Source organism: Peromyscus eremicus, chromosome 2 (genome assembly GCF_949786415.1).
Source record: "Peromyscus eremicus chromosome 2, PerEre_H2_v1, whole genome shotgun sequence".
NCBI classification, from domain to species: domain Eukaryota; kingdom Metazoa; phylum Chordata; class Mammalia; order Rodentia; family Cricetidae; genus Peromyscus; species Peromyscus eremicus.
The window spans coordinates 65,392,216-65,417,744 of record NC_081417.1 but is presented as its reverse complement, the minus strand read 5'-3'; the positions used below and the strand labels follow the sequence as shown (position 1 = coordinate 65,417,744).

At 44.9% G+C, this 25,529-nt stretch overlaps 2 protein-coding genes across 7 annotated transcripts in view; one reads left to right on the top strand and one right to left on the bottom strand.

Moving 5' to 3' along the window:
- The window catches only part of LOC131903599 (uncharacterized), a 27,076-nt gene extending 7,777 nt beyond the window's left edge, over nucleotides 1–19,299 (bottom strand). The window contains exons 1-4 of one of the 6 annotated variants that reach the window (XM_059254276.1): nucleotides 15,300–15,406; nucleotides 6,424–6,767; nucleotides 1,019–1,226; nucleotides 750–926 (exon numbers count right to left, since the gene is read on the bottom strand). In XM_059254276.1, coding sequence (XP_059110259.1) covers nucleotides 750–881 — 132 coding nt within the window. In that variant the 5' untranslated portion in view covers nucleotides 882–926; nucleotides 1,019–1,226; nucleotides 6,424–6,767; nucleotides 15,300–15,406. Of the gene's footprint in view, nucleotides 1–749; nucleotides 927–1,018; nucleotides 1,227–6,423; nucleotides 6,768–15,299; nucleotides 15,473–18,939 lie in introns of those variants that run through there. The other 5 variants (XM_059254278.1, XM_059254277.1, XM_059254279.1 and 2 more) reach the window with 5 other exon arrangements.
- Exosc3 (exosome component 3) lies at nucleotides 19,044–25,529 on the top strand. The gene is made up of 4 exons (XM_059254273.1): nucleotides 19,044–19,395; nucleotides 20,124–20,273; nucleotides 22,708–22,859; nucleotides 25,187–25,529. Exons 1-4 carry the CDS (start codon nucleotides 19,063–19,065, stop codon nucleotides 25,386–25,388), a joined length of 837 nt encoding a protein of 278 aa, XP_059110256.1. The 5' UTR covers nucleotides 19,044–19,062; the 3' UTR covers nucleotides 25,389–25,529.

Sequence of the window (25,529 nt, the reverse complement as noted above, 5' to 3'; positions counted from 1 at the left end):
CAGTTGATTTGATACTGTGGATTTTACAATGTTACTCTACAAATGGGAAAACAAATTGTTTAAAGTGGAAAAAGGAACAACAACAACTAAACTACAATCAAAGAGCAATTCATGGATGTACAAAGAGGACTATGGATAACATATACACACATGCAAAGATAAAGTGGCTTGTTACAAGCTCAAGTCCAGTTATGGTAGATTGCTGAGATAAATACAGTATCTTTATACAACTGGCCTCATAAAAGACACCACTAAAAATAATGATGTTTTGACCTAGAAACATATTCAAGATAACAAAATTTCACTAAAGAAATTTACATGGATTTTTTACAAAGAAAACAGAGAAGTAGAAAACATCAACATATTAATAGTGGTTAACACTGTGTAATAGAATTAGATTGTTATTTGTTTTCACTTTCCTGCTTGATTTTAGAGGAAAAAGCAAGATACCTATCTCTTGAGCAGCTAGCATGGATCCTCACTGAAGTATAAAGGTTATATATCCGTACTACAGTATAGTGCTATACAGAACTACAGAGTGCACCTCAGTCACAGTGGGCAGAGGACTAAGGGACAGAGTAAAGACACAGAAGCCAAGAGGAAGAGCAGATGGATTCAGGCACCTGGGCCTAGGAAGGGTCCACCCACTGTGGTGAGCTCAGGCAGCCTGCAGCAAGCAGGACTGGTGGTCACACTGAGGCCAATACAGGTCTCCACTGGCACTGACCCTGCAGCAGGGTGTAGCTCACCGTTCTTTTCATCTCTTCCATGAGCTCTACAATGTCAAAGGGCAGGTCCTTCTTATAGGGAACCGGGTAACGACCAATGGGTTTGGAATTTTCTTCTTTCTCATCCTCAAAAAAGTAAGAATTCAGGGTCATCACAGGCCACTTCTTCCAAACCTTACTTGTCAAGAGGTGAAGAGACTAACAGGAAATAAAGACAAGTTTAGATGAGCTACTAAGGGAATTTCCCAGGCAGCCACTCTGTATCTGGTCCTAAAGGAGAGAGAACTCACAGTTGCATCTCCTGTGTCGATCCCACTGGTTAGAAGTCACTGCTTGGAGTAATGTGACAAGGATTCTGGGCCCAACATACAACAATGCTTAATTAATCAGTAACGTTTGGTGTAGGGAGGGAAGCTGATGCCGCATGGAACACCTGACTTGAAGTCCACTTCAGGGCTTGGACATGTGATAAAGCTTCTATTCAGCATTTACAAGGTGCTGGGTGGGGGATAAAAGAAAACCAAAACAGGAAAGTCCAGGTGAGGTACCATCCAATGGCAGTAAATAAATTTAAGTGTATCAAGTGATTACCAGGATAATGCTAATAACAGTACTTGCTACCAACCCTGCATCCGGCTTTTACACACACTTTCTAGTACTCCTAAAAATCTTTCATTGTAGCAATGAAGATTAAGGGTCAGAAAGGCTTATAGTGGTCACACAGAGATAACTGTCTGAGTCTGTATTCAAATCCAGATTTGTCAGATTCTAGAGTCTATATTCTTCCCACTATATAGTCCTGTCTCTTAAAAGAGTTAGTCAGCAGGGACTGGAGAGAGGGCTCAGTGCTTAGGAACAGCGGCTGCTCTTAACCCAGGTTTGAACCCTAGCACCTATATGGCGGCTCACAATCCCCTGTAACTCCAATCCCAGGAGATCTGACACCTTCTTCTGGCCTCCATGGACACTGCACATATGTAGTGCACAAACATCCATGCAGACAAAACACCCAGACACATGAAATAAAAACCAAGGTTAAAAAAAAGTTTAAAGTTAGCCAACAAAGGGCAACAATAACAAACAAGAAAATGTTATTAGCCGAAAAGAGCGAAGCAAACAAAAATCCGAATGTGCAGCCCATTCGTTTCTTTTACCATAGAGAGTTATATGAAGGCTGCAGAAAATCGTGATGATGCTTTTCTAGAAAGCTTGTCTGCTCAGGCAAGCAGAAGCTGTCCAGATGTAATGCAGGGCTATCTGAATCAGGCTGCCTAGGACAGCCCCTGCCTGTCCCTGCTGTTTACCCACTGTGTGGGCTGAGGTAGGCTACTTCTCTGCCCTTCAATCTCCTCATCTGTAAAGTATGGATAATAACAGTACCAATGATGATATTGTAAGGATTGAATGAGTTAACTAATCTAAGACACAGTTTTGCATTTAGGTATTTATTCTGTATAGATATGCCTAGTAATAAGATTACAGGTTTAAAATGATGATGCAATTTAAGTCTATTATAGGACACTATATCGATTGATATTTGCCTATATGTTTAAGTACAAGACCCATAGAATAGATCTAGGCTTGTTTTTTTTGTTTTTTGTTTTTTGTTTTTTGTTTTTGTTTTTCAAGACAGGGAAGAGCCCTGTAGTTGTGGTGCAAGCCTTTAATCCCAGGACTCGGGAGGCAGAGGCAGGCTGTAGAGAGCCGTGCACGGCCGTGCCTCAAAGATGGCGCAGCGTCTGGCTTCTGCCTTCCTGATGGCAGGTGCTTCTTATTTGGCTAAGGCTAGGATCTGGCTTGCTTCCGCGCACCTGGACCTAATCTGGCTTGCTTGCGTATATCTGACCCTATTGGCATTGTCCACGTGGCACCACGGGTTTGATTGCCCAGTGGCTATAAAGGGCGTGGGCTGACTTTCCCAGTAAGTGTTTGTGAGAGTGACTGGGAGAGTGACTGTGAGGGTGACTGTGAGAGTGAGAGAGGAGAGTGAGAGAGAGAGAGAGAGAGAGAGAGAGAGAGAGAAGAAGAAGAAAAAGAAAAAGACTTTCCCCGGGGTCAGAAGATTGTTCAAGGTTCCTGAATAAACTGCTTAGAGAAGAGTCTGGCATCGCGTCATCCTTGCTGGTCGAGGCGGACGCGACAGGTGGTGGCCCGTACGGGAAACCCCTCAAGGCTCAGAACTCTTCGCAGTCAGGGCAGTGCACTGGTAAGTCCCCAGGTAAACGTAGAGCCGCGACCAAAGCGGACAGGAAAAGGAAGGTGGGGATCCGCGATAAAAGCGGGAAACGTAGAGCCGCGACAAAAAGCGGACAGGGAAAATTAAGAGCTGCGACAAAAGCAGACAGGAGAATTAAGTGGAGCCGCGGCTAAAGCGGACAGGAAGGTTAAGTGGAACGGCGACAAAAGCGGGCAGGGAAATTAAAGTGAAAGCAGGTGAAGGAAAAGGTGCTGCTAGTATCATGGGCGCAACCTCTTTGCACCCAATTTTTCTGGCTCTTAACGAGCTGCTCCTTTCAAAGAAATTAGAGATTAAGAAGGTACTTTGGAAAGATTTCTGGAGGAATGTGATGTCGTGGCACCCTGGTTTGCAGTCTCCGGAAGCCTCACGGTAGCTTCCTGGGAAAAGTTGGGCCGTGATCTAGACTTCGCTGCAGAACAAGGGACGCTTAAACATGGAGTTAGACCAGTTTGGAAATTAGTGAGAGGGTGTCTCAAAGACCAGCGCTGCAGCAGTGCGGTAGAGAATGGACAGGCAGCCTTAGAAATGTTGCAGGAGGAAAGATCAGAAAAAGCCATGTCTGCTAGAGCAGCGTCTATCAGAAGTAAAACAAAAAAGGGGAAAGAAAAAACAAGGTTATATCCTGACCTTTCGGACTTAGAGCATTCCGAGTCCCCTATCTCTTCCCCTGATTCTGATGGTGTAGAGTCATTATGTGAAACCTTGCATAGCGTGAGAATAAGAAAGAAAAGGGGTAGAAATAAGGGAGAAAGAGAAAGAATCAAAGGATGTGAGTCTGAGTGTGGAGCCGTTCCCTCAGCTCCTCCACTGTATCTGGAATCTGCCTCCATGTCTAGAGTTGTCTCTATGGGGAATTCTTTTAACCCGGAGGTTTGGAGACAGGTTAGAACTGAAATGCAGTTAGCTTGCCCAGTGTTTCTCAATGCCCAGACTCAGCAGAGATGCCGTGAACCTTTGGATTTTGGGGTCATCGGGTCTCTGGCGGAGTCTGTCCGGACTTATGGCATCACAGCCTCATACACTGTTGCTCAAGTGGAGGCTCTGCACAGATTTTGCATGACTCCATCCGATTGGATGAATCTTACTCGAGCATGTCTCAGTGCAGGACAGTATTTAGACTGGAAGGCATTTTTGATAGAATTTGCCAGTGAGCAAGCTGCGATTAACAGGGCTGCAGGTGGAGGTCAAGCAGCTTGGGATGTAGACATGCTGCTGGGACAAGGCCGATTTGCCAATCAACAAAATGGATATCCACAGCAGGTTTATGACCAGATAAATCAATTAGCAACAAGGGCAAGGAAATCACTACCTAATAAAGGGGAAGTGAGCGGTAACCTTACTAAGATCCTTCAGGGACCTATGGAACCTTTTTCAGATTTTGTGGCCCGCATGGTCGAGGCTGCAGGCAGAATCTTTGGGGACCCAGATACCGCGATGCCGTTTATAAAGCAGCTAGTTTATGAGCAGTGTACCAAAGAATGCAAGGCTGCGATCACACCTTATAAGAACAAAGGTCTAGAAGTATGGATGAAAGTATGCAGAGAATTAGGGGGACCTCTAACTAACGCAGGCCTTGCGGCTGCAGTTATGCAGCTTAGTAACAAAAGAAACTAAGAATGGTGGATGCCAGAACCAGTACAACAAGGCATCCGCAGCTGAGATCTGTGGAAAATCAATGCAACACAGAAAAACCTGAGCTAACAGCCATTGAAGCCAGGCACGGTGGGTTTATTGATAGGAAGATCCTCCACCACCATAAGAGATCATAATCCACACAGCCCTATGAAGGGCATGGTGAAGTGGAAAGATATCCTCACGGGTAGCTGGCATGGCCCCGATCCCGTGCTGACATGGGCGGGAGGTTCTGTTTGTGTTTTTCCGCAGGACTGGCTAGACCCTATCTGGGTACCTGAACGATTGGTGCGACAGGCCCCTCAGACGGAGACACGTGATGACACCCGGAAGCTGATGTGCCTGATCCTGATAGCCCTGATTCTGACAAGCGTGCCAGCGGGAGCAGCTGATGATCGACTACTCTGGGCTCTTATAAAAGCCTGGCTATACCCTTTGCCCATAACATCAATTCTATCACCTTTTTAAAGAAGTGGGCGGGATTAGGTGCCCTGGCAGGCCTACTGGTACTTGTCTCCCTGATGTGCCTGTGGTGCATTGTTCGTTTAAGGGTTTCTCAGCAACGCAATGCAGCCATGATTATCCAAGCCTTTACAGCCATAGAGGCTGGACAGTCTCCCCAGGCCTGGCTGGCCGCATTAAAAGCTTGATCGCGCAGGATGCGAGGCTAGTGCACTGCACTTGGGTCTAGCTGGATTGCAAAACCCAAGAAGAGCAAGTCTAATTGCATGTGGGTTGATGCCCTAATTCCCACCTCTGCAAAAAAGGGTATCGGACGGGTCAAGTGTTCCCTGGGTGGATGACACCTGGACTAACACCAGTACAATGTCCAAGTTGTATTTTGGCAGAGATTAGACCTCTGCTCTTGCCTGCTGCTTAAAACAATAAAGGGGGAGCTGTAGAGAGCCGTGCACGGCCGTTCCTCAAAGATGGCGCAGCGTCTGGCTTCTGCCTTCCTGATGGCAGGTGCTCCTTATTTGGCTAAGGCTAGGATCTGGCTTGCTTCTGCACACCTGAACCTAATCTGGCTTGCTTGCGTATGTCTGACCCTATTGGCATTGTCCACGTGGCACCACGGGGTTGATTGCCCAGTGGCTATAAAGGGCATGGGCTGACTTTCCCAGTAAGTGTTTGTGAGAGTGACTGGGAGAGTGACTGTGAGGGTGACTGTGAGAGAGAGAGAGAAGAAGAAAAAGACTTTCCCCGGGGTCAGAAGATTGTTCAAGGTTCCTGAATAAACTGCTTAGAGAAGAGTCTGGCGTCGCGTCATCCTTGCTGGTCGAGGCGGACGCAACAGCAGGCGATCTCTGAGTTCAAGGCTAGCCTGGTCTACAAAGAGAGTTCCAGGACAGCCAGAAATACACAGAGGAACCCTGTCTCAAAAACAAAAACAAAAAAGGATTCGGAGGTGACTTTGTTGGAGGAAATGTGTCCCTGGAGTGGGCTTTAGGCTTCAAAAGCCCATGGTAAGCCCAGTCTCACTCTCCGTCTACAGATCATGATGTAGCTAGCTCTCAGCTACTGCTCCAGCACCGTGTGCCACCACGCTCCCTGCCATGATGACAATGGACCTAACCTCTGAAACTGTAAGCCAGCCTCCAATAAAATGCTTCCTTTTATAAGAGTTGCCTTGGTCATAGTGCCTCTTAATAGCAGTAGAATAGAGACTAAGACAGCCACCTTTAGACTCCTTGTGATGACTTCTTTAACGTGTCAGCGTGACTGGGCAAGTAAGTGATCCCCACATAACTGTTGTATTAGTTACTTTTTTGTTGCTGTGATAAAATACTTGGACCAAGGCAACTTATAGGAACAAGAACTTACTTGGGCTTATGGCTCCAGAGGGAGAGTCCATGATGGAGCAGAGGCAGGCATGGCAGCTGGAGGAAAGCTGAGCTCACATCTGGACATCTTGTACCGCAAACATGAAGAACAAACTAGCTGTACTGTAGGTGAGGCTTTTTATCTCAAAGCCTATCCTCAATGATATACCTTCTTCACAAGGCCACACTTGCTAAGCTTCCACAAACAGCACCACCAACTGGGGACCAAGTGGTCAAATGCCCGAGACTCTGGGGACCATAGCTGTTATCATCTGTTGGTGTTTGAGGTTATCTGAATAGGAGGCAGAGGAAAGGCGATCCACCTCTACTCCTGTTGGAGGAATCCTATTTGACAAGCACCCAAAAGAAAAAGGTTACAGAAGGACAAATTCAAACTCTCTTCTTTTTTCATTCTTTCTTTTTTTCTTGTCTTTCTTTTTTTGTGGTTTTTAGATCATGTTGGCCTCAAACTCCCAGAGATCCTCCTGCCTCTGCCTCCTGTGTGCTGGGATTAAAGGCGTGTGCCATCATGCCTGGCTCAAGCTCTCTTCTTCTTCTTTTTAAAATTTATTTATTAATTATGTATACAGTGTTCAGCCTGCATGTGTGCCTGCAGGCTAGAAGAGGGCACCAGATCTCATTATAGATGGTTGTGAACCACCATGTGGTTGCTGGGAATTGAACTCAGGACCTCTGGATGAACAGCCACTGCTCTTAACCTCTGAGCCATCTCTCCAGCCCCTCAAGCTCTCTCCTTACACTAGAACATCTGTCTCCTCCTGCCCTGAGGCATTGAAGCTGCCAGTTCTCATTGCCCCCATCCTGGGTTCAGCCTTTAGCCTTGAACTGAATTCACCTCTGGTTCTCCAGTGGGTTTACAAACCACAGACTGTGGGACTTTTATACTCATATGCCCAAGCCTCAGATGACATACCTATCCTGAAAAGGATCCTGGGCCCATAGTGAAATAATGGGATTGTCAATTATAGTTTTCTATTAGTTCTACTTCTGTGAAGAATGCTCTCCTCGGGTCCCAGCTTCTGTAGCAGCCTATTGCTAACATGCATATTTCACACTCCATATTTCTATCAACACACATATCTTACTGAAAATGAAGGTCCAGGCTGTGAGGTCTTGCAGATGTCAGTCATCTCTCCTACCCAGTTGCTAGGATGGGGTAAATAGCCACTGGTCTATGAGGCTTCCAGGCCCCAAAGCTCTGTCTTTATAATTCATACACCTGGGGGGTTTACCTGGTGTTGCCTTGGTCATAATGCCTCTTAATAACAGTAGAACAGAGACTAAGACAGCCACCTTTAGACTCCTTGTGATGACTTCTTTAATGTGTCAGCGTGACTGGGCAAGTAAGTGATCCCCACATAACTGTTGTATTAGTTACCTTTTTGTTGCTGTAATAAAATACTTGGACCAAAGCAACTTATAGGAACAAGAGGCAGTTGGCAGTGGTATCAGGGTTAAAAGTCATGAGGTATATCAAGTCTACTAGAGTCAGAATGGGTCAGGAGCACACAAAAGGAAGGGAGGGGCTGTGAGGTGTTGTAGAATATTATTTTCAAGGTGTGTTACTTTTGTTTATGCTGCATTTGTTTAACTTTGTGAAGCTGTGTTACTTTGCCTGTCTAAAACACCTGATGGTCTAATAAAGAGTCGAACAGCTAATAGCAAGGCAGGAGAAAGGACAGTCAGGGCTGGCAGCCAGAGAGAATAAATAGGAGGAAAAATCTGGGAGGAAAAAAAAAGTAGTAGTCAGAGAAAGAGGAGGACTTCAGGGGCCAGCCACCCAGCTACACAGCAAGTCACAGAGTAAGAAACAAAGAAAGGTATACAGGAATAGAAAAGGAAAAGCCAGGGGTTGGGGATTTAGCTCAGTGGTAGAGCGCTTGCCTAGCAAGCGCAAGGCCCTGGGTTCGGTCCTCAGCTCTGATAAAAAGAAAAAAAGAAAAGGAAAAGCCCAGAGGCAGAAGATAGATGGGGTAATTTAAGTTAAGGAAAGCTGGCAAGAAATAAGCCAAGCTAAGGCCGGGCATTTATAAGTGATGATAAAGCCCATGAGTGATTTATTTGGGGGCTGGGTGGCAGCCCCCCCCAAAGAGCAAAAACAACCAACAACAGTGAGGAAGAGAAGACCAAGAGTAGAGGGAAGGAAGACAGTTTCAGGGGAGAGGTGCAGATAGATAAGGGGGGAACTAGGAGCAGCTGGGTCTTTTTCTTGGTGGAACCCCTGGATCCTGCTGTAGAGGTCTGCTGAAGGCCTAGAATGACTTAGTCAGTTTCCATTTTCATATGAGATCATCAGTGGGTTTATTCCACCTGCAACAGGACTCATATAGTGACAAGAATCAGAGTTAGAAACCAAGGAACTGTCCTTTCAACTATGGAGACTTCTAAGACTCAATATAATGTACTCAGGAGTAAAGCACTCCTATAATATAGTCTTCACATAAAAGTAAAAAACACCCTTAGCCAGGTCTGGTGGCACATACCTTTAATCCAGCACTTGGGAGGCAGAGGCAGGCAGATCTCAGGGTTTGAGGCCAGCCTGGTCTACAAAGTGAGTTCCAGGATAGCCAGGGATACACAGAGAAACCCTGTCTCGAAAAACCAAACAAACACCCCTAGAATGTGCCTAATAGTCTCATAATCTGATATATATATGATTATATATAACACACCATATGATAATATAGATACAAGATTATATAATATATGTAATTTGAAATATACATACATACATATACTCAAAACTCAAGATTAATTTGGTGGGTATTCTTCCCATTTTAGAAATAAGAAAACAGGCACAAAAAGCCAGGATTCAACTTAGGCAATTTAGCCTCAAGGGTTCTGCTGTGGAATAATCTTCTTGTATGCTGTAAAGATTTGTCACTCAAATTGGTTTAATAAAATGCTGATTGGCCAGTAGTCAGGCATGAAGTATAGGTGGGGCAACCAAACTAAGAATGATGGGAAAGAGAAGGGTGGAGTCAAGGGTCGCTAGCCAGACACAGAGGGAGCAGGAGATGAATATGCCATGCTAATAACGATACTGCCACATGGCAGAGTGTAAATAAAAAGTATAGGTTAACTTAAAATGTAAGAACTAGTTAGTAATAAGCCTAAGCTACTGGCCGAACATTTACAATTAATATAAGCCTCAGAGTGGTTATCTGGGAATAGGCAGTGGGGACAAGAAACTTCTGTTTACAGAGTTCACATTCAGAACCATGTGCTACATTGTCTATATAAGTTCATTGCCTAGGAATAGCAACCCAATAGTAATTTTTTAAAACCTTTAAAGGCTGTATGTGGTTGTACAAACCTTTAATCCCAGAATTTGGAAGGCAGAGGCAGACAGATCTCTGTGAGTTCAAGGCCAACATGGTCAACCTAGCAAGCTCCAGGACAGCCAGGGCTATATAGAGAGACCCTGTCTCAATAAACAAACCAACAAAACTTTTAAAGATTTATTATCATTTGAAAAATTATGTGCATGTGACTGTAGGTGCCTGTGGAAACCAAAGTGTCAGATCCCTTAGAGCTGAGGTTACAGTTGGTTATGAGTTGCCTAATGTGAGGACCAAACTCTAGCCCTTTGCAAGAGCACATGCTCTTAACCACTGTGCCATTTCTCTGGCCCCTTTACCCTTAAATATAATCACATCTATAAACCCAAAGTCTGTTTCCTGCTTTCCCCCAAAACACTGAAGCGATTTAATTCTAAATCTATAACATCATAAAAAAGAACAACTTTCATTTGTTAGGTACTTCACCAAACCTAACAGGTGATATTGCTGCTACAGTTTGGATCTGGAATATCTTCAAAAGGCAGTGCTAAAGGATTTGACTGGTGGCTAGCCTCTGGTATGACTGGAAGATGGTAGAACCTTTAAGAGATATAGCCTAGTGGGAAACAAATTAGGACATTGAAGGTGTGCCCTTAAGACCAGATGGCTTACAATATTAAGCATTTATTTGTGTTAATTGGCCATCCATATATCTCCTTTGGAAAAAAATGTTTATTTGGATCCCATGCCCACTTGCTTTTTGTTTGTTTGTTTTGTTGTTGTTGTTTTGGTTTTTTGAGACAGGTTTTTCTGTGTAGTTTTGGTGCCTGTCCTGGATCTCTCTCTATACCAGGCTGGCCTTGAACTCACAGAGCTCTGCCTGGCTCTGCCTCCCAAGTGCTGGGATTAAAGGCGTGCGCCACCACTGCCAGCTTGCAAGCACTATCTTTACCTGAGCCATCTCTCAAGCCCTCTCGCCCACTTTTAAGTTGGGAAAATTGTCTTTTTATTGAAATGTAAACTTTAAGATGTATTGTCCTTTATCAGATGATTTAGAATTTTTACTAATGTACATTGTTTATGTAAAATAATGGGTTTCACTGTGACATTTTTTCCAGATACTCAATTTTTAAATATTTTCTCCTATTATGCATGTTTTCTGTGTTAATTGTGATAAAGCCTACTTTTTCTCCATTTTCTCCTTTGAGTATTTGTGATTCTGGTGACTTCTTATCTAGGAATCTACTGTCAGATTATCTCTACTAAGAGTTTTAATTGAGTTCCCATATTAAGGTCTTTGAGCTACTGAGTTTTTGTATGTCATTTGTAACAGGTGTTCAACTTCATCCATTTGCATGTATTAGGTATCCTAACATTTGCTGGAAAAGATCATTTTTTTTTCTCTGTTGAATTGTTTTGGCGTCTTTGTCAAAAATCAGCTGAACCTTGGGCCAGGTGCAGTTGTGCACGCCATTAATCCTATCGCCCAGGAGGCAGAGGCAGGCAGATCTCAGAGTTTGAAGCCAACTGGTCTATGTAGTCAGTTTCAGGAAATCCAGAGTTACATAGCAAAACTCTATCTCAAATAAATAAGTAAATGAGTAAGAAAGTAAGTTGATCCTAAGCATAAGGGTTTCTTTTCTTTTCTTGAATATGGTCTATGTAGCCGAGGCTGATTTCAAACTCATGGTCCTCCTGTCTCAATTTCTGAATGCTATGATTATACACATGATATTGTGCCTAGCTTTCTCATGTTCTTTCTTTTTCTTTCTTTCTTTCTTTCTTTCTTTCTTTCTTTCTTTCTTCCTTTCTTCCCTCCTTCCTTCCTCCCTCCCTTCCTCCCTCCCTCCCTCCCTCCCTCCCTCCCTCCCTCCCTTTCTTTTGTTGTTGTTTTTTAAAACAGAGTTTCTCTGTGTAGCCCTGGCTGTCCTGGAACTCTATCTGCAGACCAGGCTGGCCTTGAACTCATAGAGATCCCCCTGCCTCTGCCTCTGCCTCCCCAGTGCTGGGATTAAAGGCTGAGCCATGAATACCAGGCTTTGTTTCTTTCTTGTGTTGGCCTGTTCCAATAATCTATGTCTAGTCCCTAGTCTTCCTTAGTGAGTCTTGTCAGTCGGTCACTCTGCCAGTGCTCCCTAGTCTTCCTTAGTGAGTCTTGTCAGTCGGTCACTCTGCCAGTGCTCCCTAGTCTTCCTTAGTGAGTCTTGTCAGTCGGTCACTCTGCCAGTGCTCCCTAGTTTTCCTTAGTGAGTCCTATTCATGGCAAATGGCTACTTACCAGATATTTTCTTGAGATAAATATCTAGCAGTGAAATTCTTTAAGCACATATTCTTTGTTTGTTGTTGTTTGAGAAAGGGTCTTTGTATGTAGCCCTGGCTGTCCCAGAACTATGTACACAGGATTGGCTTAGAACTCACAGAGAGCCGGGTGGTGGTGGCACATGGCTTTAATCCCAGCACTTGGGAGGCAGAGACAGGAAGATCTCTGTGAGTTCGAGGCCAGCCTGGTCTACATCATGAGATCCAGGATAGGCACCAAAACTACACAGAGAAACCCTGTCTCGAACAAAACAAAACAAACAAAATCACTATGTTGGGCTGTTTATTTCAAGTGTACAAAAATGGAATTGATTTCCTTATATTGTTTTTGAATCTTGCTCCCTTGTTGAACTTGTTATGTTTTATTTTGTGGAATCCTTAGGATTTTCTATATGTTAGATCATGTCACCTGCACAGTACATGCTTTGTACTATCTTTGCTTCTATTGATCATTTTTATTACCTTTTCTTACAGAATTGTGCTGTGGAATGGTCTGTATGTCAAATGTGTTGTTGATTGGTCAGTAAATAAATCACTGATTGGCCATTGGCTAGGCAGTAAGTATAGGCGGGACAGGGAGAAGAATTCTGGGAAGTGGAAGGCTGAGAGAGAGACACTGCCAGCCGCCATGATGAGAAACAGCTTGTGAAGATGCCGGTAAGCCACGAGCCATGTGGCAAAGTAAAGATTAATAGAAATGGGCTAAATATAAGAGTAAGAGCTAGACAATGACAGGCCTGAGCTAATGGCCAAGCAGTTTAAATAATGTAAGAGTTTGTGTGTTTATTTTATAAGTGGGCTCTGGGACTGGCGGGACTTGGTGGCGGGAGCTGGAGAAAAGTTCTCAAGCTACAGAATTGTCCTTGGTGGAATTTCCATTATAATGTTAAACAGAGCACCAAGAGCAGCCCTCCTTGGAATTTGTCAAATGGCATACATGCATCCACTGAGTTGTGTATTAATTCTTCATGTTTGGTATTTTTCATCAGAAAAGTCACATGGCCCTAGGCAGACTCTCATTGCTACTACTGCTACATTACTGTTACTACACTTATTTATCACTATGTTGCCTCTGCTCCAAATTCACCTGCTCTGATAAGATAGATCTGGGCATTTAAACCATTTTCCTTTGCTATTATGACAATAAGCTTAGTATACACAAAACCCAGAAGAAGCATTGCATAAGGAACTAGGTTTGCTTCCTGGGCCCAGCACGCTCATCAACATAATGCTAGCCATCTTCCCATGGAGTCAATGAATTCTCTAAGGACAGAGACCAGGGTTCAGCTTGCCTGACTTACTCAAATAATCTGCTCAGAACAAATCTTTACATAGCTGTTAAGTCTCAAACCCAAGACAAGCAGCCGAGATGCCTATTTAACACATTAAATCTGGACCTGGCTGCTAGGTTCTTCCAGCATCCCTCAGTCCCTAAATTGTTGCAGGGTATGGTGGCATACCCAACCCTCTACCCTGAACTGTCCAGCCCAGGGGCCAGGCTGCCCTTCCTCCAGAGGCTCTTTCCTATATAATCCAGACATTTTGGTTACCCTTCCCCTTTGGACCTTTGGCCTTCAGGCAGCTGCACCTGATTCCCTTTTATCCCCCTTCCCCACTCTCTTGGCCTCCCCCTCTCCCCACATGGCCCAGCTCAGTCTGTACATGTCCACTCTGGACTCTCCCAGATATCCCTGCCTCTGATTATGCTCTCCCACATATCTATAATAAACTTTATCCTCCACCATATCTAGGAGCCCTTTCCTTTCCTTTTAATTCCTTTTTTTTTTCCATTCTATATGTCTGACAGGAGAGAGAGAAAAATGTTGTGGTGGGGAAGAGACAGCCTGATCTCATTAAGGCAGGATAGCCATACCCTTTCAGCTAATGAGGGGCTGGAGGGATGGCTTGGTAGTAAAAAAAAAGTGCTTGCGGTCCTTGCAAGGAACTGAGTTTGATTTCCAGCACCCAATCTGGTCAGCTCACAACCTCCTGTAGTTCCAGCTCCGAAGGATCCAGATGCCCCATTCTGGCCTCCATAGGCACCTGCACCCACATACGTGTACAGACATAAACATACACATTAAAAATTTAAAAAGCAATTGAAAAATTGCTAATGAACAATTGCTTAAGTCCAATTTCTTGTGACCCATGTGTTGGTAAAGATAGTTTTGATTAGCTGGGTGGTGGTGGCACATGCCTTCAATCCCAGCACTCTCGAGGCAGAGCCAGGAGGATCTCTGTGAGTTCGAGGCCAGCCTGGTCTACAGAGCGAGATCCAGGACAGGCACCAAAGCTACACAGAGAAACCTTGTCTCAAAAAACAAAACAAAAAAAAAACAAAGAAATAGTTTTGATTAATGTTTTATCCCTAATACTTCTCCAGCCACAATCCTGCAGAATATATCTAAAAAAGTATCTTCTTTGAAGGCAGAAAAAGAACATGCCAGCAGCATACTTTCCCTAATATCTAAACTTAAGATATTAAGTGGCTTCAAAGACCCCGAATCGATTATACTATTCCCATTTGCTCATATTCTCACTTGACTCTTTCCAAGTGGGTCTTGTCTTTTTGCTTAATATAATAAACGTACTTTGGGTCACTCTGACTGGTCCTAACGTTCTTTTCTGTGGTGCTATAATAGATATGGGTGAGAACTCTGGAGGATCAGAGGGAGCACGCTGTAGTTCATTTCACTTCAGACATTTCAAGTAAGCAATGCAAAAGAACCAGAGGTTCCTTCATTCCAACTTTGGCTTTGGCCACCACACCTGATAACCTGAGTTCTCTCCATGGAACTAATGTGGTAGGAGAGAAATGACAACCGCAAGTAGTCCTCGGACATCCACGAGTTCGCACCCTCCACCCCTAGACAAATAAATAGGAAAAGTCTGGAAGACTTGGGTTCAGCCGTTCAGGGTGGCAACACTAGGTTGGCTGAGCAGAGATGAAGGCCTGTACTCGAACACCTAAATGGCCCCCACTACAAACTCTCAATACAGAATTAGCCTAGTCCATTCGGGCAATTCAGGAGAGTCACACGTGCCAGACCGAGAACAAGACACCCACGTGGCCTGCACTGTCTTCTAGTGTCCTCTTTATTCCCAATGGCCACAGCCATTTACATCATCATTAAACGGGACTGTCGCCCCACCCGACTCCACACTGTCCCTCGTGCTGCTAAAGTTTTGAGCCGGGTGGCTTCAAGCCGGGCTCCCCCCTGCACGCGGGAGGGCTAACACTCACACTCACACTCACCGGCTGCCACAGGACCCCGAGGCGTTGAAGCACGAACATGGCGGTGCACACTTGGCAGGTTTTCCAGCCTGTGGCCCTCGGGGCACGTCCGGTGGGCGGTGCTTGCAAGGGCCCGCCTCTTCCGGCCTTGCGCTTTGGGTCTCCAATGACTTATCCTCCGTTGTTGAATTCATCCGGGAGTGTGATGATCCTATGATGATCCCCTCTTCCTCCCTCCAAAAAATGTTCATCCAGTATGATGAATCTCCTGCGTTAGATTTCGTACTCTTATTTCCTCGAGAGACTCGAATATACCCGAGGTAGGTGCTGAGGGCCAGTCCTGGGAACGTTCAGTCTCCCTCTGCCTTTAAGAGGCCTGAAGTAATTGAATACCCTAAAAGGCATAGCGTTGAGCCGTTTTGGGCTTGGTTACTTAGGTCACAGAATACCTATGGGGTCCAAGCCTTTTGGAGAGTTGAGTTGTAGAGGAAGAAAGCACCATTTACCACTGCCTAGGGACCATCTGCCCCTGTAAGAGACACTTACCAAATGGTACAGTTTAGAGGTCTTGATCAGGTTCGTTTTCTCTACCTGTTAAAGAGTGAAAAGGCTGGAGAAATCTGGAACTCAACAGATGGTAGCAGAAACATCTCAAACAAGGACGACCCAATCAGCAGTTGCAGAAAGGTGTTTATTAGGGGTGAGGAAACACACACATGCAAACAAACACAGAGAAGGACCCTCTGCGAAATAGAAGGGGGAGGGACTCAGAGCCTAACAATGCAGTCTCTTCTGGAAGGCTGAGGGGTTTCAAAGTCTCTGCAGGGTCTTCTCCCCTAATTCAGTTTGAAGAAAGCTTGGCTGGTTGATTGACCCAGAACTGTTGTGTGACATGTCCTGAGCAGCCTTGAACTTGTTGACCAGTGCATCAGCAGGGATCCGCTGGTGGGAGACAAAAGTGTGGGGGTCCCTGCAAACTGCTGCCAGCAAAGAAAGATCCACGTGAGGGAAGGAGGAAACTCCGTTCAGCAAGACTGAGCCTGTGTGGGTTCAAACTTCTGGAATCTGACCCTGAGCAGTTTATTTTATTTTAGTTACACATTTCAACAGTAAAACTTTTGGAAAAGGTTTCCTTCTGACAGTTATCACAACAGAGCTGAAGGTATGACTACTTCGAAACTCCCTTGCAAAGTATATGGCATTGGCAAAGCACCTGTAACCTCTTCCACAAGAGTGAAAACAATGCTCAGGATAAGGGGGTTGGGGGAGAGCTGGCTCCACAGAATAGCAAAATCACCAGTTATTAAACAACATCCACTTCTGCCTTACTAGTGAATAGGTGTCAGTTTCTTCTGTTGAAGAAAAAAGTCTGTGTGTTTAACAATTCTGGCTTCTCTAGTACTATCTGTGAACACATGGCCTGCCTTGTATCAAGTTAGGAGGCTGAAGCAGTTGGCCATTTTGAAGATTCACCACTTGTCACCTAGCCATGTCCCCTCCTTCTGCTCCCTAACTGTCTGCCTACCCGAGTGTAAGGAACATGTAAGGCCTAGGGTGAACAACCCTGGTCAGGAGTGATAAGCAATAGAATGACGTAAGTAAACCACAAATGGAGTAGTGATAAGCTATAAGATATGTGTGGAAGTAGGGATAAGACTAGAAACCTAGCCAGAAAAGAATATAAAAGATGAAGCCTCAGACCCGACCAACAGAGCTTGTCAGGCCCTTGCGTGAGATGACTCTCCTCTGCCAGAGACGTGAGATCCTGTCCCCAGTGCAGACGTGGCTGACCTGAGGAAGGCTGACCCAAGATCCAGAGGAACAGACGTGGCGGGTCCGGACCTGTATACTCGGAGAGGTACTCCCGCTTCCATTTGGAAGACGGGATGAATATTGCTTGTAATCTTACTGTGTGAATAAATGAGTGTTATACCAAGTCTGAATCAAGAGTGATTATTCCTCCCCTGTAACCGGGGTATGTGCTTGCTATACCGAGAGTCTCTCGGTCTCTCCACAGGACTAACTAGCAACCTGACTGCAGCACAAGTCATCCTTCAGTTGGCCCCACAACCCCCAGGGATTAAACAGCTGGCCAGCATCTGGCCAGATTTGGAGGAAGTGTGATCGTCTGTTGACCGCTCCTCCCCCAAATTAAAAAATTCGAGTTGGCAGCAAAGAAATGAACAACTGACATCAGTCAAGGTCAAGGCCTTCTGTGCTGCTGGAGAACTGAATCAAAAACTCATTGAAGATACCAACTGAGAGAAACCAAACATGTTATATTTTGAAAAACCTTCTTCCTGGTTAAAAGTTCAGCCACCTTCCTGTAGGCAGAATAGAAAGGTAAAGCCTCCAAACCGCTCACGTTTAATTCCCAGAGGCCCTCAGTTCCAGCATCGCTTGATACTAAGCCGAATGACCAGACTCAGGATGTGAGTGCTCCAAATGGACTCCAAAGCCAAAAAACTGGAAGTTCTCAAGTTCCTGCACTGTGGGTTTGGAATTTAACAGTTTCTCATCTAGCTATTAGTGGAGGGACTCTGACCAGCTCAAGCATGGCAACAATGGCTCTGGCAGGCTTTGTCCTTTCCCCCCATTCCCTCTGCCTTCCTAAAAACCATTAGATCACATCCCTAAAGCTAGCCCCCAAGGTCTATTCCCTTATTTGACCACTTCCTCCTTCTGAGGCTGACTACCAAGGTCCAGCTGTCAAAATATCGGTTCCCCTAATTAACATGCTTAATCAAAATATACCACGGCATCTTAGCCCATTCTAACACAGACCTCTCCTTTTTTCCTTCTTAAAAACTACACCTGCAAGTTCATTTGCTGCTGTTTTTCTGCCTGAGTCAGAAAGTAGCCGCTTCAACTTTTCTTCCCTGATTAATAAAGGATCTCTCTGTGAAATAGGTGTTTGTGTAATCCATCCCTGCCCCCCATTCCACACACCCCACACCCCCTCCCCGTGGGCTCTCCTTCAATCAGTGTGCTCCAGAAGAAATAGGGGGCAAGAATTGTTCTGAGTTTCTGATTTTCCTAAGCCATGTAGGGATAACTCAAGTAGGTGAAAAGGTGTGATGTGTTGCAAGGTGGTGGTGGTGGTGGTGGGGTCCCAGGGATTAATACACATGAAAGTGTTACATCTCTTAGGTACCATGAGCTACGAACTACAGCTGACAGCACAGCAAAGAAGACAAGTGGGTACGACCGCTGTTGTTCTTGTCTTCTTTTTTAAAAATAATTTATTTTTATTTTGTATGCATTGGCAGTTTGCCTGCATGTGTGTCTGTGTGAGGGTTCAGATCCCCTGGAACTGGAGTTACAGACAGTTGTGAGCTGCCATGTGGATGCTGGGAATAGAACTCGGGTTCTCTGGAAGAACAGCCAGTGCTCCTAACCACTGAGCCATCTCTCCAGCCTCTACTGTTGCTCTTTCTTCTTTTATTCTTTATATTTTACACAATTTAAATTGGTAGCAAAAACCAAACAAGCTATATTTTGAAAAAACCTTTTTCCTAGTTAAAAGTTCAGCCACCTTTCTGTAGGTAGAATAGAAAGGTGAAGCCTCCAAATCCAGCTTGCGTTTACTTCCCAGCATCGCTTGATATTAAGCCAAAAGACCAGCCGCGCGTTTCTGTTTGGGGCGAGGAGGAGTACCTACCGGCTGAAGCGACCAGTGGGCAGGCTAAAATTTAATTCAGAAAGCCCACAACCACCGGAAAGGGATAACCCTGGTGGGCGGGCTAGTGCATGCGGAAGCGGAAGTAGGATACCGGAAGCTGCGATGTCTCCGGCTATGGCCGAAGTACCATCGGTTGCGGCGGCATCCGTGGCCGGCTGCCGGGCGCGGGTAGCGCACCATGTGCTGAATCAGGTGGTTCTCCCTGGGGAGGAGCTGGTGCTGCCGGAGCACGAGGACGTGGACGGCCTTGGCGGCGCCGGGGAGCAGCCATTACGTCTGAATGCGGGGGCGCGTCCGCGGCTGCGCGTAGTGTGTGGCCCGGGTTTGCGACGCTGCGGGGACCGCCTGCTGGTCACCAAGTGTGGCCGCCTGCGTCATAAGGAGCCCGGAGGCGGCGGCGGTGGCATTTACTGGGTGGACTCTCAACAGAAGCGGGTGAGCGGACGTCGGAGAGGCGGTGCTGCAGCGAAAGTAGCATCCCAGTTCTGGGAAGACTCCCTGCTAGTGGGAGGTGAGGTTAAGGCGAGCCTTGAACTGCGGCAGCCTCCTAGGTCCCTCTCAGCTTCTTCTTTAGAGGAACCACATCCTGAGAAGGGCGAAAGGAGAAAAAGGCTAAAGAGTAGGAAGCTGTAGGTCTGCCGTTTGGAGTTCCAGTTGCAATGAGTCTAAACCACAGGGAGTTAAATTTCTCGTGGAATAAGTAAGAACTTTCACATAAGAAGTGTCTTATGGAGGAGCTTCCTTGACTGTAAGGATTTTTTTTTTTTTCCCCCCCGAGACAAGGTTTCTCTGTGTAGCTTTGCTCCTTTCCTGGGACTCACTTGGTAGTCCAGGCTGGCCTCGAACTCACAGAGATCCGCCTGGCTCTGCCTCCCGAGTGCTGGGATTAAAGGCGTGCGCCACCACCGCCCGGCGTGACTGTAAGGATTCTTGTGCCACCGGATGTATAAAAGATGCTGAAGTATGAAACCTGACCCAGGTCAACTCCGGATTAGAGGCTACAAAGTTGTCCAGACTAGTGCGGGCCGGTTTTAAATTTCCAGCTACCTGAGAAGTATGATTTGGGAGGATTGGTTGAGACTCACCCTGAGTAACCTTGTTAAGAAGATATTTTATAGTAGTAGTCTTGTCGTTTATGGTTGTTCTTTCATTCTGTTTTGTAGTATGTACCAGTGAAAGGAGACCATGTGATTGGCATAGTGATCGCTAAATCTGGAGATATATTCAAAGTTGATGTTGGAGGGAGTGAGCCGGCTTCTTTGTCTTACCTGGCATTTGAAGGAGCAACTAAAAGAAACAGACCAAATGTGCAGGTAATGATGGGAGCCTTTGGTTTCTACAGTAAGAAAAAATAGCCACTCCCCAGAAATTTAACTGCCCAGAGAGCTACCGAACTGTCTCCAAAGCACAAGCTATTTTTCCAGTTCTCCAGGATGGTTAACAAGAGTTCCTTAGGTGCTGCAGCTCCAGAACCAGTGCCATGTGCTTGGTTGTTCTCCCAGGTTGAAGGGTTGTCTGCTGTTCCCGTTATGTCCTGTCGTGTCCATATCCACCTTACAAGGAAAACGGCCCTAGTCTAAGGGACACTGGCACTGTCAGCTCTATGTTCATCTTGGCTCTAAATCCTCAGAGCGGACAGAGGAGTGATCTCATTACCGCAGAATTTCTGGTTGGGCTTTCTGGTTAGTTTAGCCGTAACCCTCTTGGGGATGCATGTGAGCCAGAAATTTGATGGCATCTATGCTACTTTTCATTCAACTCTCTTATTTTGTTTGATCTCTTATTTTTTACATGCTGATCCCTTTGTCTCCACGTGGTCAAGCATTTGCTCCCTTTTGACAGAACTGGGCAGCAGTCTCATTAACACCCCTGCTTCCATCTGTTGACATCCTCATGGTGACATAGTCTCTTTCTTTTTTTTTCTTTTATATGTGTGGATTTTTTTAAAGATTTATTTTATGTACATGAGTGCTCTTTCGACTTTATGCTAGAATAGGGCATCAGATCCCGCTATAGAAGGCTGTGAGCCACCATGTGGTTGCTGGGAATTCAACTCAGGACCTCTGGAAGAGCAGCCTGTGCTCTTAACCACTGAAACATCTCTCCAGCCCCCGTATTCCCGTTCTTAACAGGAAAAAAAAAAGATTGTTCAAACCATACAGAATACATTGGTGGTGTGCCCCAGGGTCTTCCCTCCTACTAATATATGTCATGTAAGCATGCCTAAGCTTCAGAGTACCACTGCACTTTGTTTCCTTCCCATGGGTCTTTATTAATGATGCTCCATGGTCTGGATTACAGTGTCTCCTCCTCAGCCTAGGAGACATCCATCCTTTGAGGTCCAGGCTAAGCATGCCTATGTAAAGTCATTCATTGTCATCATTTTTCCTGTATCTTTACCTTAGCACTGGAATTGTTCTTGAACTTGTTCATGAGTTTATTCATTCTCATTGCCCTGTGCAAGACTCCATGCTCCTGAAAGGCATGAAATGTGTTATGATTCCCTCTAGGTTTTGTAGTCACCCCAAACAGTGGGTACTTAAAAAATCTTTTTTAATGTATGCACATTGAGAGTGTCTTGACTCCATGTGTGTGCCCACTGAGTGACTGCTGCTTGTGGAGGTCAGACAGGAAGGTCAGGTCCCCTGAAACTTGAGTAATGAGTGATTGTGAGTTGCCAGGAGAGTGCTAGGAACCTGACCTGGGTCCTCTGCAAGAGCAGCAAGTACTCTTAACCCGTGAGCCATCTCTCTAGCTCTTAGCAGTGGGTATTTTTAATGTTGAATGACGAGAACAAATTCATTGTTTCCCCACTTCATCATTTTAAAGTTCAGTTTTGTAGCCTTTTAAAGCAAATCTTCCATGAAGTAGCATCTGTGAATTGCTACTGTCCCATTTTCTTTTGGATATGGATGTCTTGAGTTTTTCCTTCCTTTGGTCAGGTATATAATTTTTTGTAAGTAGTACTGATAGAACATTCTCCAGTGATTGTAGCTGGAGTTTTTTCTCCGAGTCCCGCCAGGCCCCGGCAGTCCCTTAGCCCACTTATAAAATAAACATACAGACGCTTATATTATTTAAACTGCTCGGCCATTAGCTCAGGCCTGTCATTGTCTAGCTCTTACTCTTATATTTAGCCCATTTTTATTAATCTATACTTCGCTACGTGGCTCATGGCTTACTGGTACCTTACATCTTGCTTGTCCTGGAGACAGCTCCAGGCAGTCTCCTCCTTCCCTTCCTGTTCCCTTAATTCTCCTCTCTGTTAGTCCTGCCTATACTTCCTGTCTGGCTACTGGCCAATCAGTGTTTGATTTATTAACATATTTGCCATACAGAACATCCCACAGCAAGTGATGCCAGTTTTTTTGCCGTTGTTAGTTTTTGTTTTTGTATCTGCACTGATTGATACAGCTACCACTAGTTATATGTGGTTATTGAGCAGCTGAAAATTAGCTGATGCCATGAGGAGCTGAATTTTGTGTGTCTTAATTATACATAAGGCTAAATATAAATTGAAATAAACCACATATAAGTTGGACAGTGCAGTTTTAAAGGGTGTTCTTAGACCTTAAAATGGCTCTTGGAGGATTTCATGGTGTGTGAATTCAGCTCCAAAGTAGTATCATCAGTCCCTTAACTTGAGAACTGTGGGTTGCTGGCATTCTTGCTCACGGAACAGAACCAGCAGCAGCACCTACAGGCTATCTGGATGAAGGGATGTGAACTTTAATTTTAATCTTATAGGTTGGAGATCTCATCTATGGCCAGTGTGTGGTTGCTAATAAAGACATGGAACCAGAAATGGTCTGTATTGACAGCTGTGGACGGGCCAATGGAATGGGTGTGATTGGACAGGACGGTCTGCTCTTCAAAGTGACTTTGGGCTTAATTAGAAAGTAAGTTATGATACTTGTTAACTGCGCTACTTTAATGAAATATTTAAAATACGTTTAATTTTTTGAGAATTTCATACAGTGTATTTTGTTGATCATTCTCACTCCCTATTCCTCCCTGAAACTTGTCCCAGATCCCTTTTCTACCTCCCTCCCCTCCCCACCCTACCCCCTAGGTCTGAGTTTGTATGCCTCCTGCCCCCCCCCCTTTTTTTTTCTATTTTGGTTTTTTGAGACAGGGTTTCTCTGTGTAGCTCTGGCTGTCTTGGAACTCACTATGTAGACCAGGCTGGCCTCGAACTCAGAGATCGGCCTGCCTCTGCCTCCTGAGTGCTGGAATTAAAGGTGTGTGTCACCACTGCTCAAATTCTTGTTGTTGTTGTTGTTGTTGTTGTTATAGTTGTGTGTGCCCCTTTTTAAAAATGAATATGCCATTGAATCCAATCTGTGCTGCCCATACATTCCTAAGTGTGGGAGCATCCACTGCAGTGTGGTCCACCTACCATCAGCTGTACCCTTAGAGAAAACTGATTCTCTTCCCCTAGAAGCCATCCGCTGCTGTCCATAGTTCCTCAGTTAAGGGTAGGGGCTCCCTAATAATTATTATACCTGTGTTGAAAAACAAATCTTTAGGATTTGGATTCTTCATTTACAAGATCTTGGTTTTCTTCAGAGTTAGTATTTTAGGAGGCTGGAGAGAAGACTCAGTGGTTAAAAGCACTAGCTACTCTTCCCGATGATCCGGGTTCAGTCTCCAGCGACTGCATGGAGGCTGACCACTAGTTCCAGGGGATCCAGGGCCCACTTCTGGCCTCAGCAGGCACTGAGAACATGTGGTACACAGACATACATGGCAAAACTAACATAAACATAAACCAAAATATTTTTAAAAGATCAGTGTTTTAGCATATATATTTAAACTCATGAATTTGGTTCTCCCTCTCTCTCGCTCTTGGGTGTTTTGCCTGCATGTGTATATGTGTATATGTGTACCTAGAACATGCCTGTTGCCCCTGGAGGCCAGAAGAGGGCATCAGACCCCCTGGAGCTGTAGTGACAGATGGTTGTGAGCCACCATGTGGGTGCTGGAAATTGAAGCTGCTGCCTCTGGAAAAACAGTCAGTGCTCTTAACCACTGAGCCATCTCTGCAGCCCTTCCAGTGCCTCTTCTGATATGTCACACTTCAAGTTTAGGCTGTCCTGTCCTTTCTTCTCTCTCAGAAGGCCTCCCGCTCTTTATAACTAACATATACCATATGTGAAAACTGGTCTTTCCTTAATTCTAAGATACTTGAATACAGATGCAGTTTGCATTTGTATAGAATTACCAAGTGTTTGTAATATCAAATGCAGGCAGCGTGATGTGCTCATTAAGCTTGAGAGCCATGTAGAGATGGTTCCTGACACTGTCCTGGAAGATTTTACAATTCCCACTGGGTCAGAGTGTGTTAGGGTATTTAGACAATCACCTACCCAGGCTGTGCCATATTAAAGGGCTGTACTTCTAAAGCCACTAAAGTTCAGAGCTACCTTCCTAGGTTTCTCCTTGCTATTTGTCCTTCACTTGTGGAAACTACGATTGAGACATAGAAGAAGCATGTTACTGACTGAGCAGCAACCTTGGTTTCATAGATAATACTCTGAATTTAATACCAGGGAGGAACTAAAATGGACAGGAAAGTAAACTTAAAATATTCTGTTGGCACTGTAGGTAATAATAATAAGTCAGGCAGTGTTGGCACACACCTTTAATCCCAGCACTCAGGAGGCAGAGGCAGGCGGGTCTCTGAATTTGAGGCCAGCCTGGTCTACAAAGTGAATTCCAGGATAACTAAGGCTACACAAAGAAACCCTGTCTTGAAAAACAAAAACAAAAAAAAGTAATAATAAGCTATGATCCTCAAGTCTTAGAATTAAGGGGGGTTTAGGAGAAGAGACTTTTTACATTTATGTGTTATGCAACATTGGTGACATGATTGTAAACTCTGGTATGCCTGAAAAGTAGAAGGTTCTTGGAAGAAAGGGGGCATTGAGCTGGGCACAGTGGCACATTACTGTAGTCCCAGCTACTTGGGAAGGCAGGATAGTTTTCAAACCTCCAAATCTGAGACTGGTTTAAGTGATCTAGCTTAACCTCATCTTCAGGTAAAAAAGGGCTGGGGGAGGGTGGTACAGGAAAGGGGGCAGCAGATGGCATCATGTGCTTGTTTTGGGATGATGCTGAGGGGGCTTTGAATAACCACAGAGAACTACCCAGAAAAGGACTCTCCCTAGGAGAGCCACAACATACCCTACTGCTTTATTAAATTTGCTTTTGTTTTTCCTACAAGGCTATTAGCTCCAGATTGTGAAATTGTGCAGGAACTGGGAAAACTCTATCCGTTGGAGATTGTGTTTGGAATGAATGGAAGAATATGGGTCAAGGCAAAAACCATTCAGCAGACTTTGATTTTGGCAAATGTCTTAGAAGCTTGTGAACACATGACAACAGATCAAAGAAAACAGATCTTTGCCAGATTGGCAGAAAGTTGACACGAACATCTCTTTAATGGCTCATTTTAGTCAAGAGTGAGTTTCTTGGGGAAATCTTTTTTTTCAGATGAACCTCTTTCTATCAGATCTTCAGAAGATGCATATTATCTTTCTAGAATCCAATAAAATATTTTTATAAGA

Coding starts and splice junctions, on each gene's coding strand:
- Exosc3 (XM_059254273.1), top strand. CDS start 19,063: ATGTCTCCGGCTATGGCCGAAGTACCATCGGTTGCGGCGGCATCCGTG. Junction 20,274..22,707: donor GAAACAGACCAAATGTGCAG/GTAATGATGGGA, acceptor TTAATCTTATAG/GTTGGAGATCTCATCTATGG. Junction 22,860..25,186: donor ACTTTGGGCTTAATTAGAAA/GTAAGTTATGAT, acceptor TTTTCCTACAAG/GCTATTAGCTCCAGATTGTG.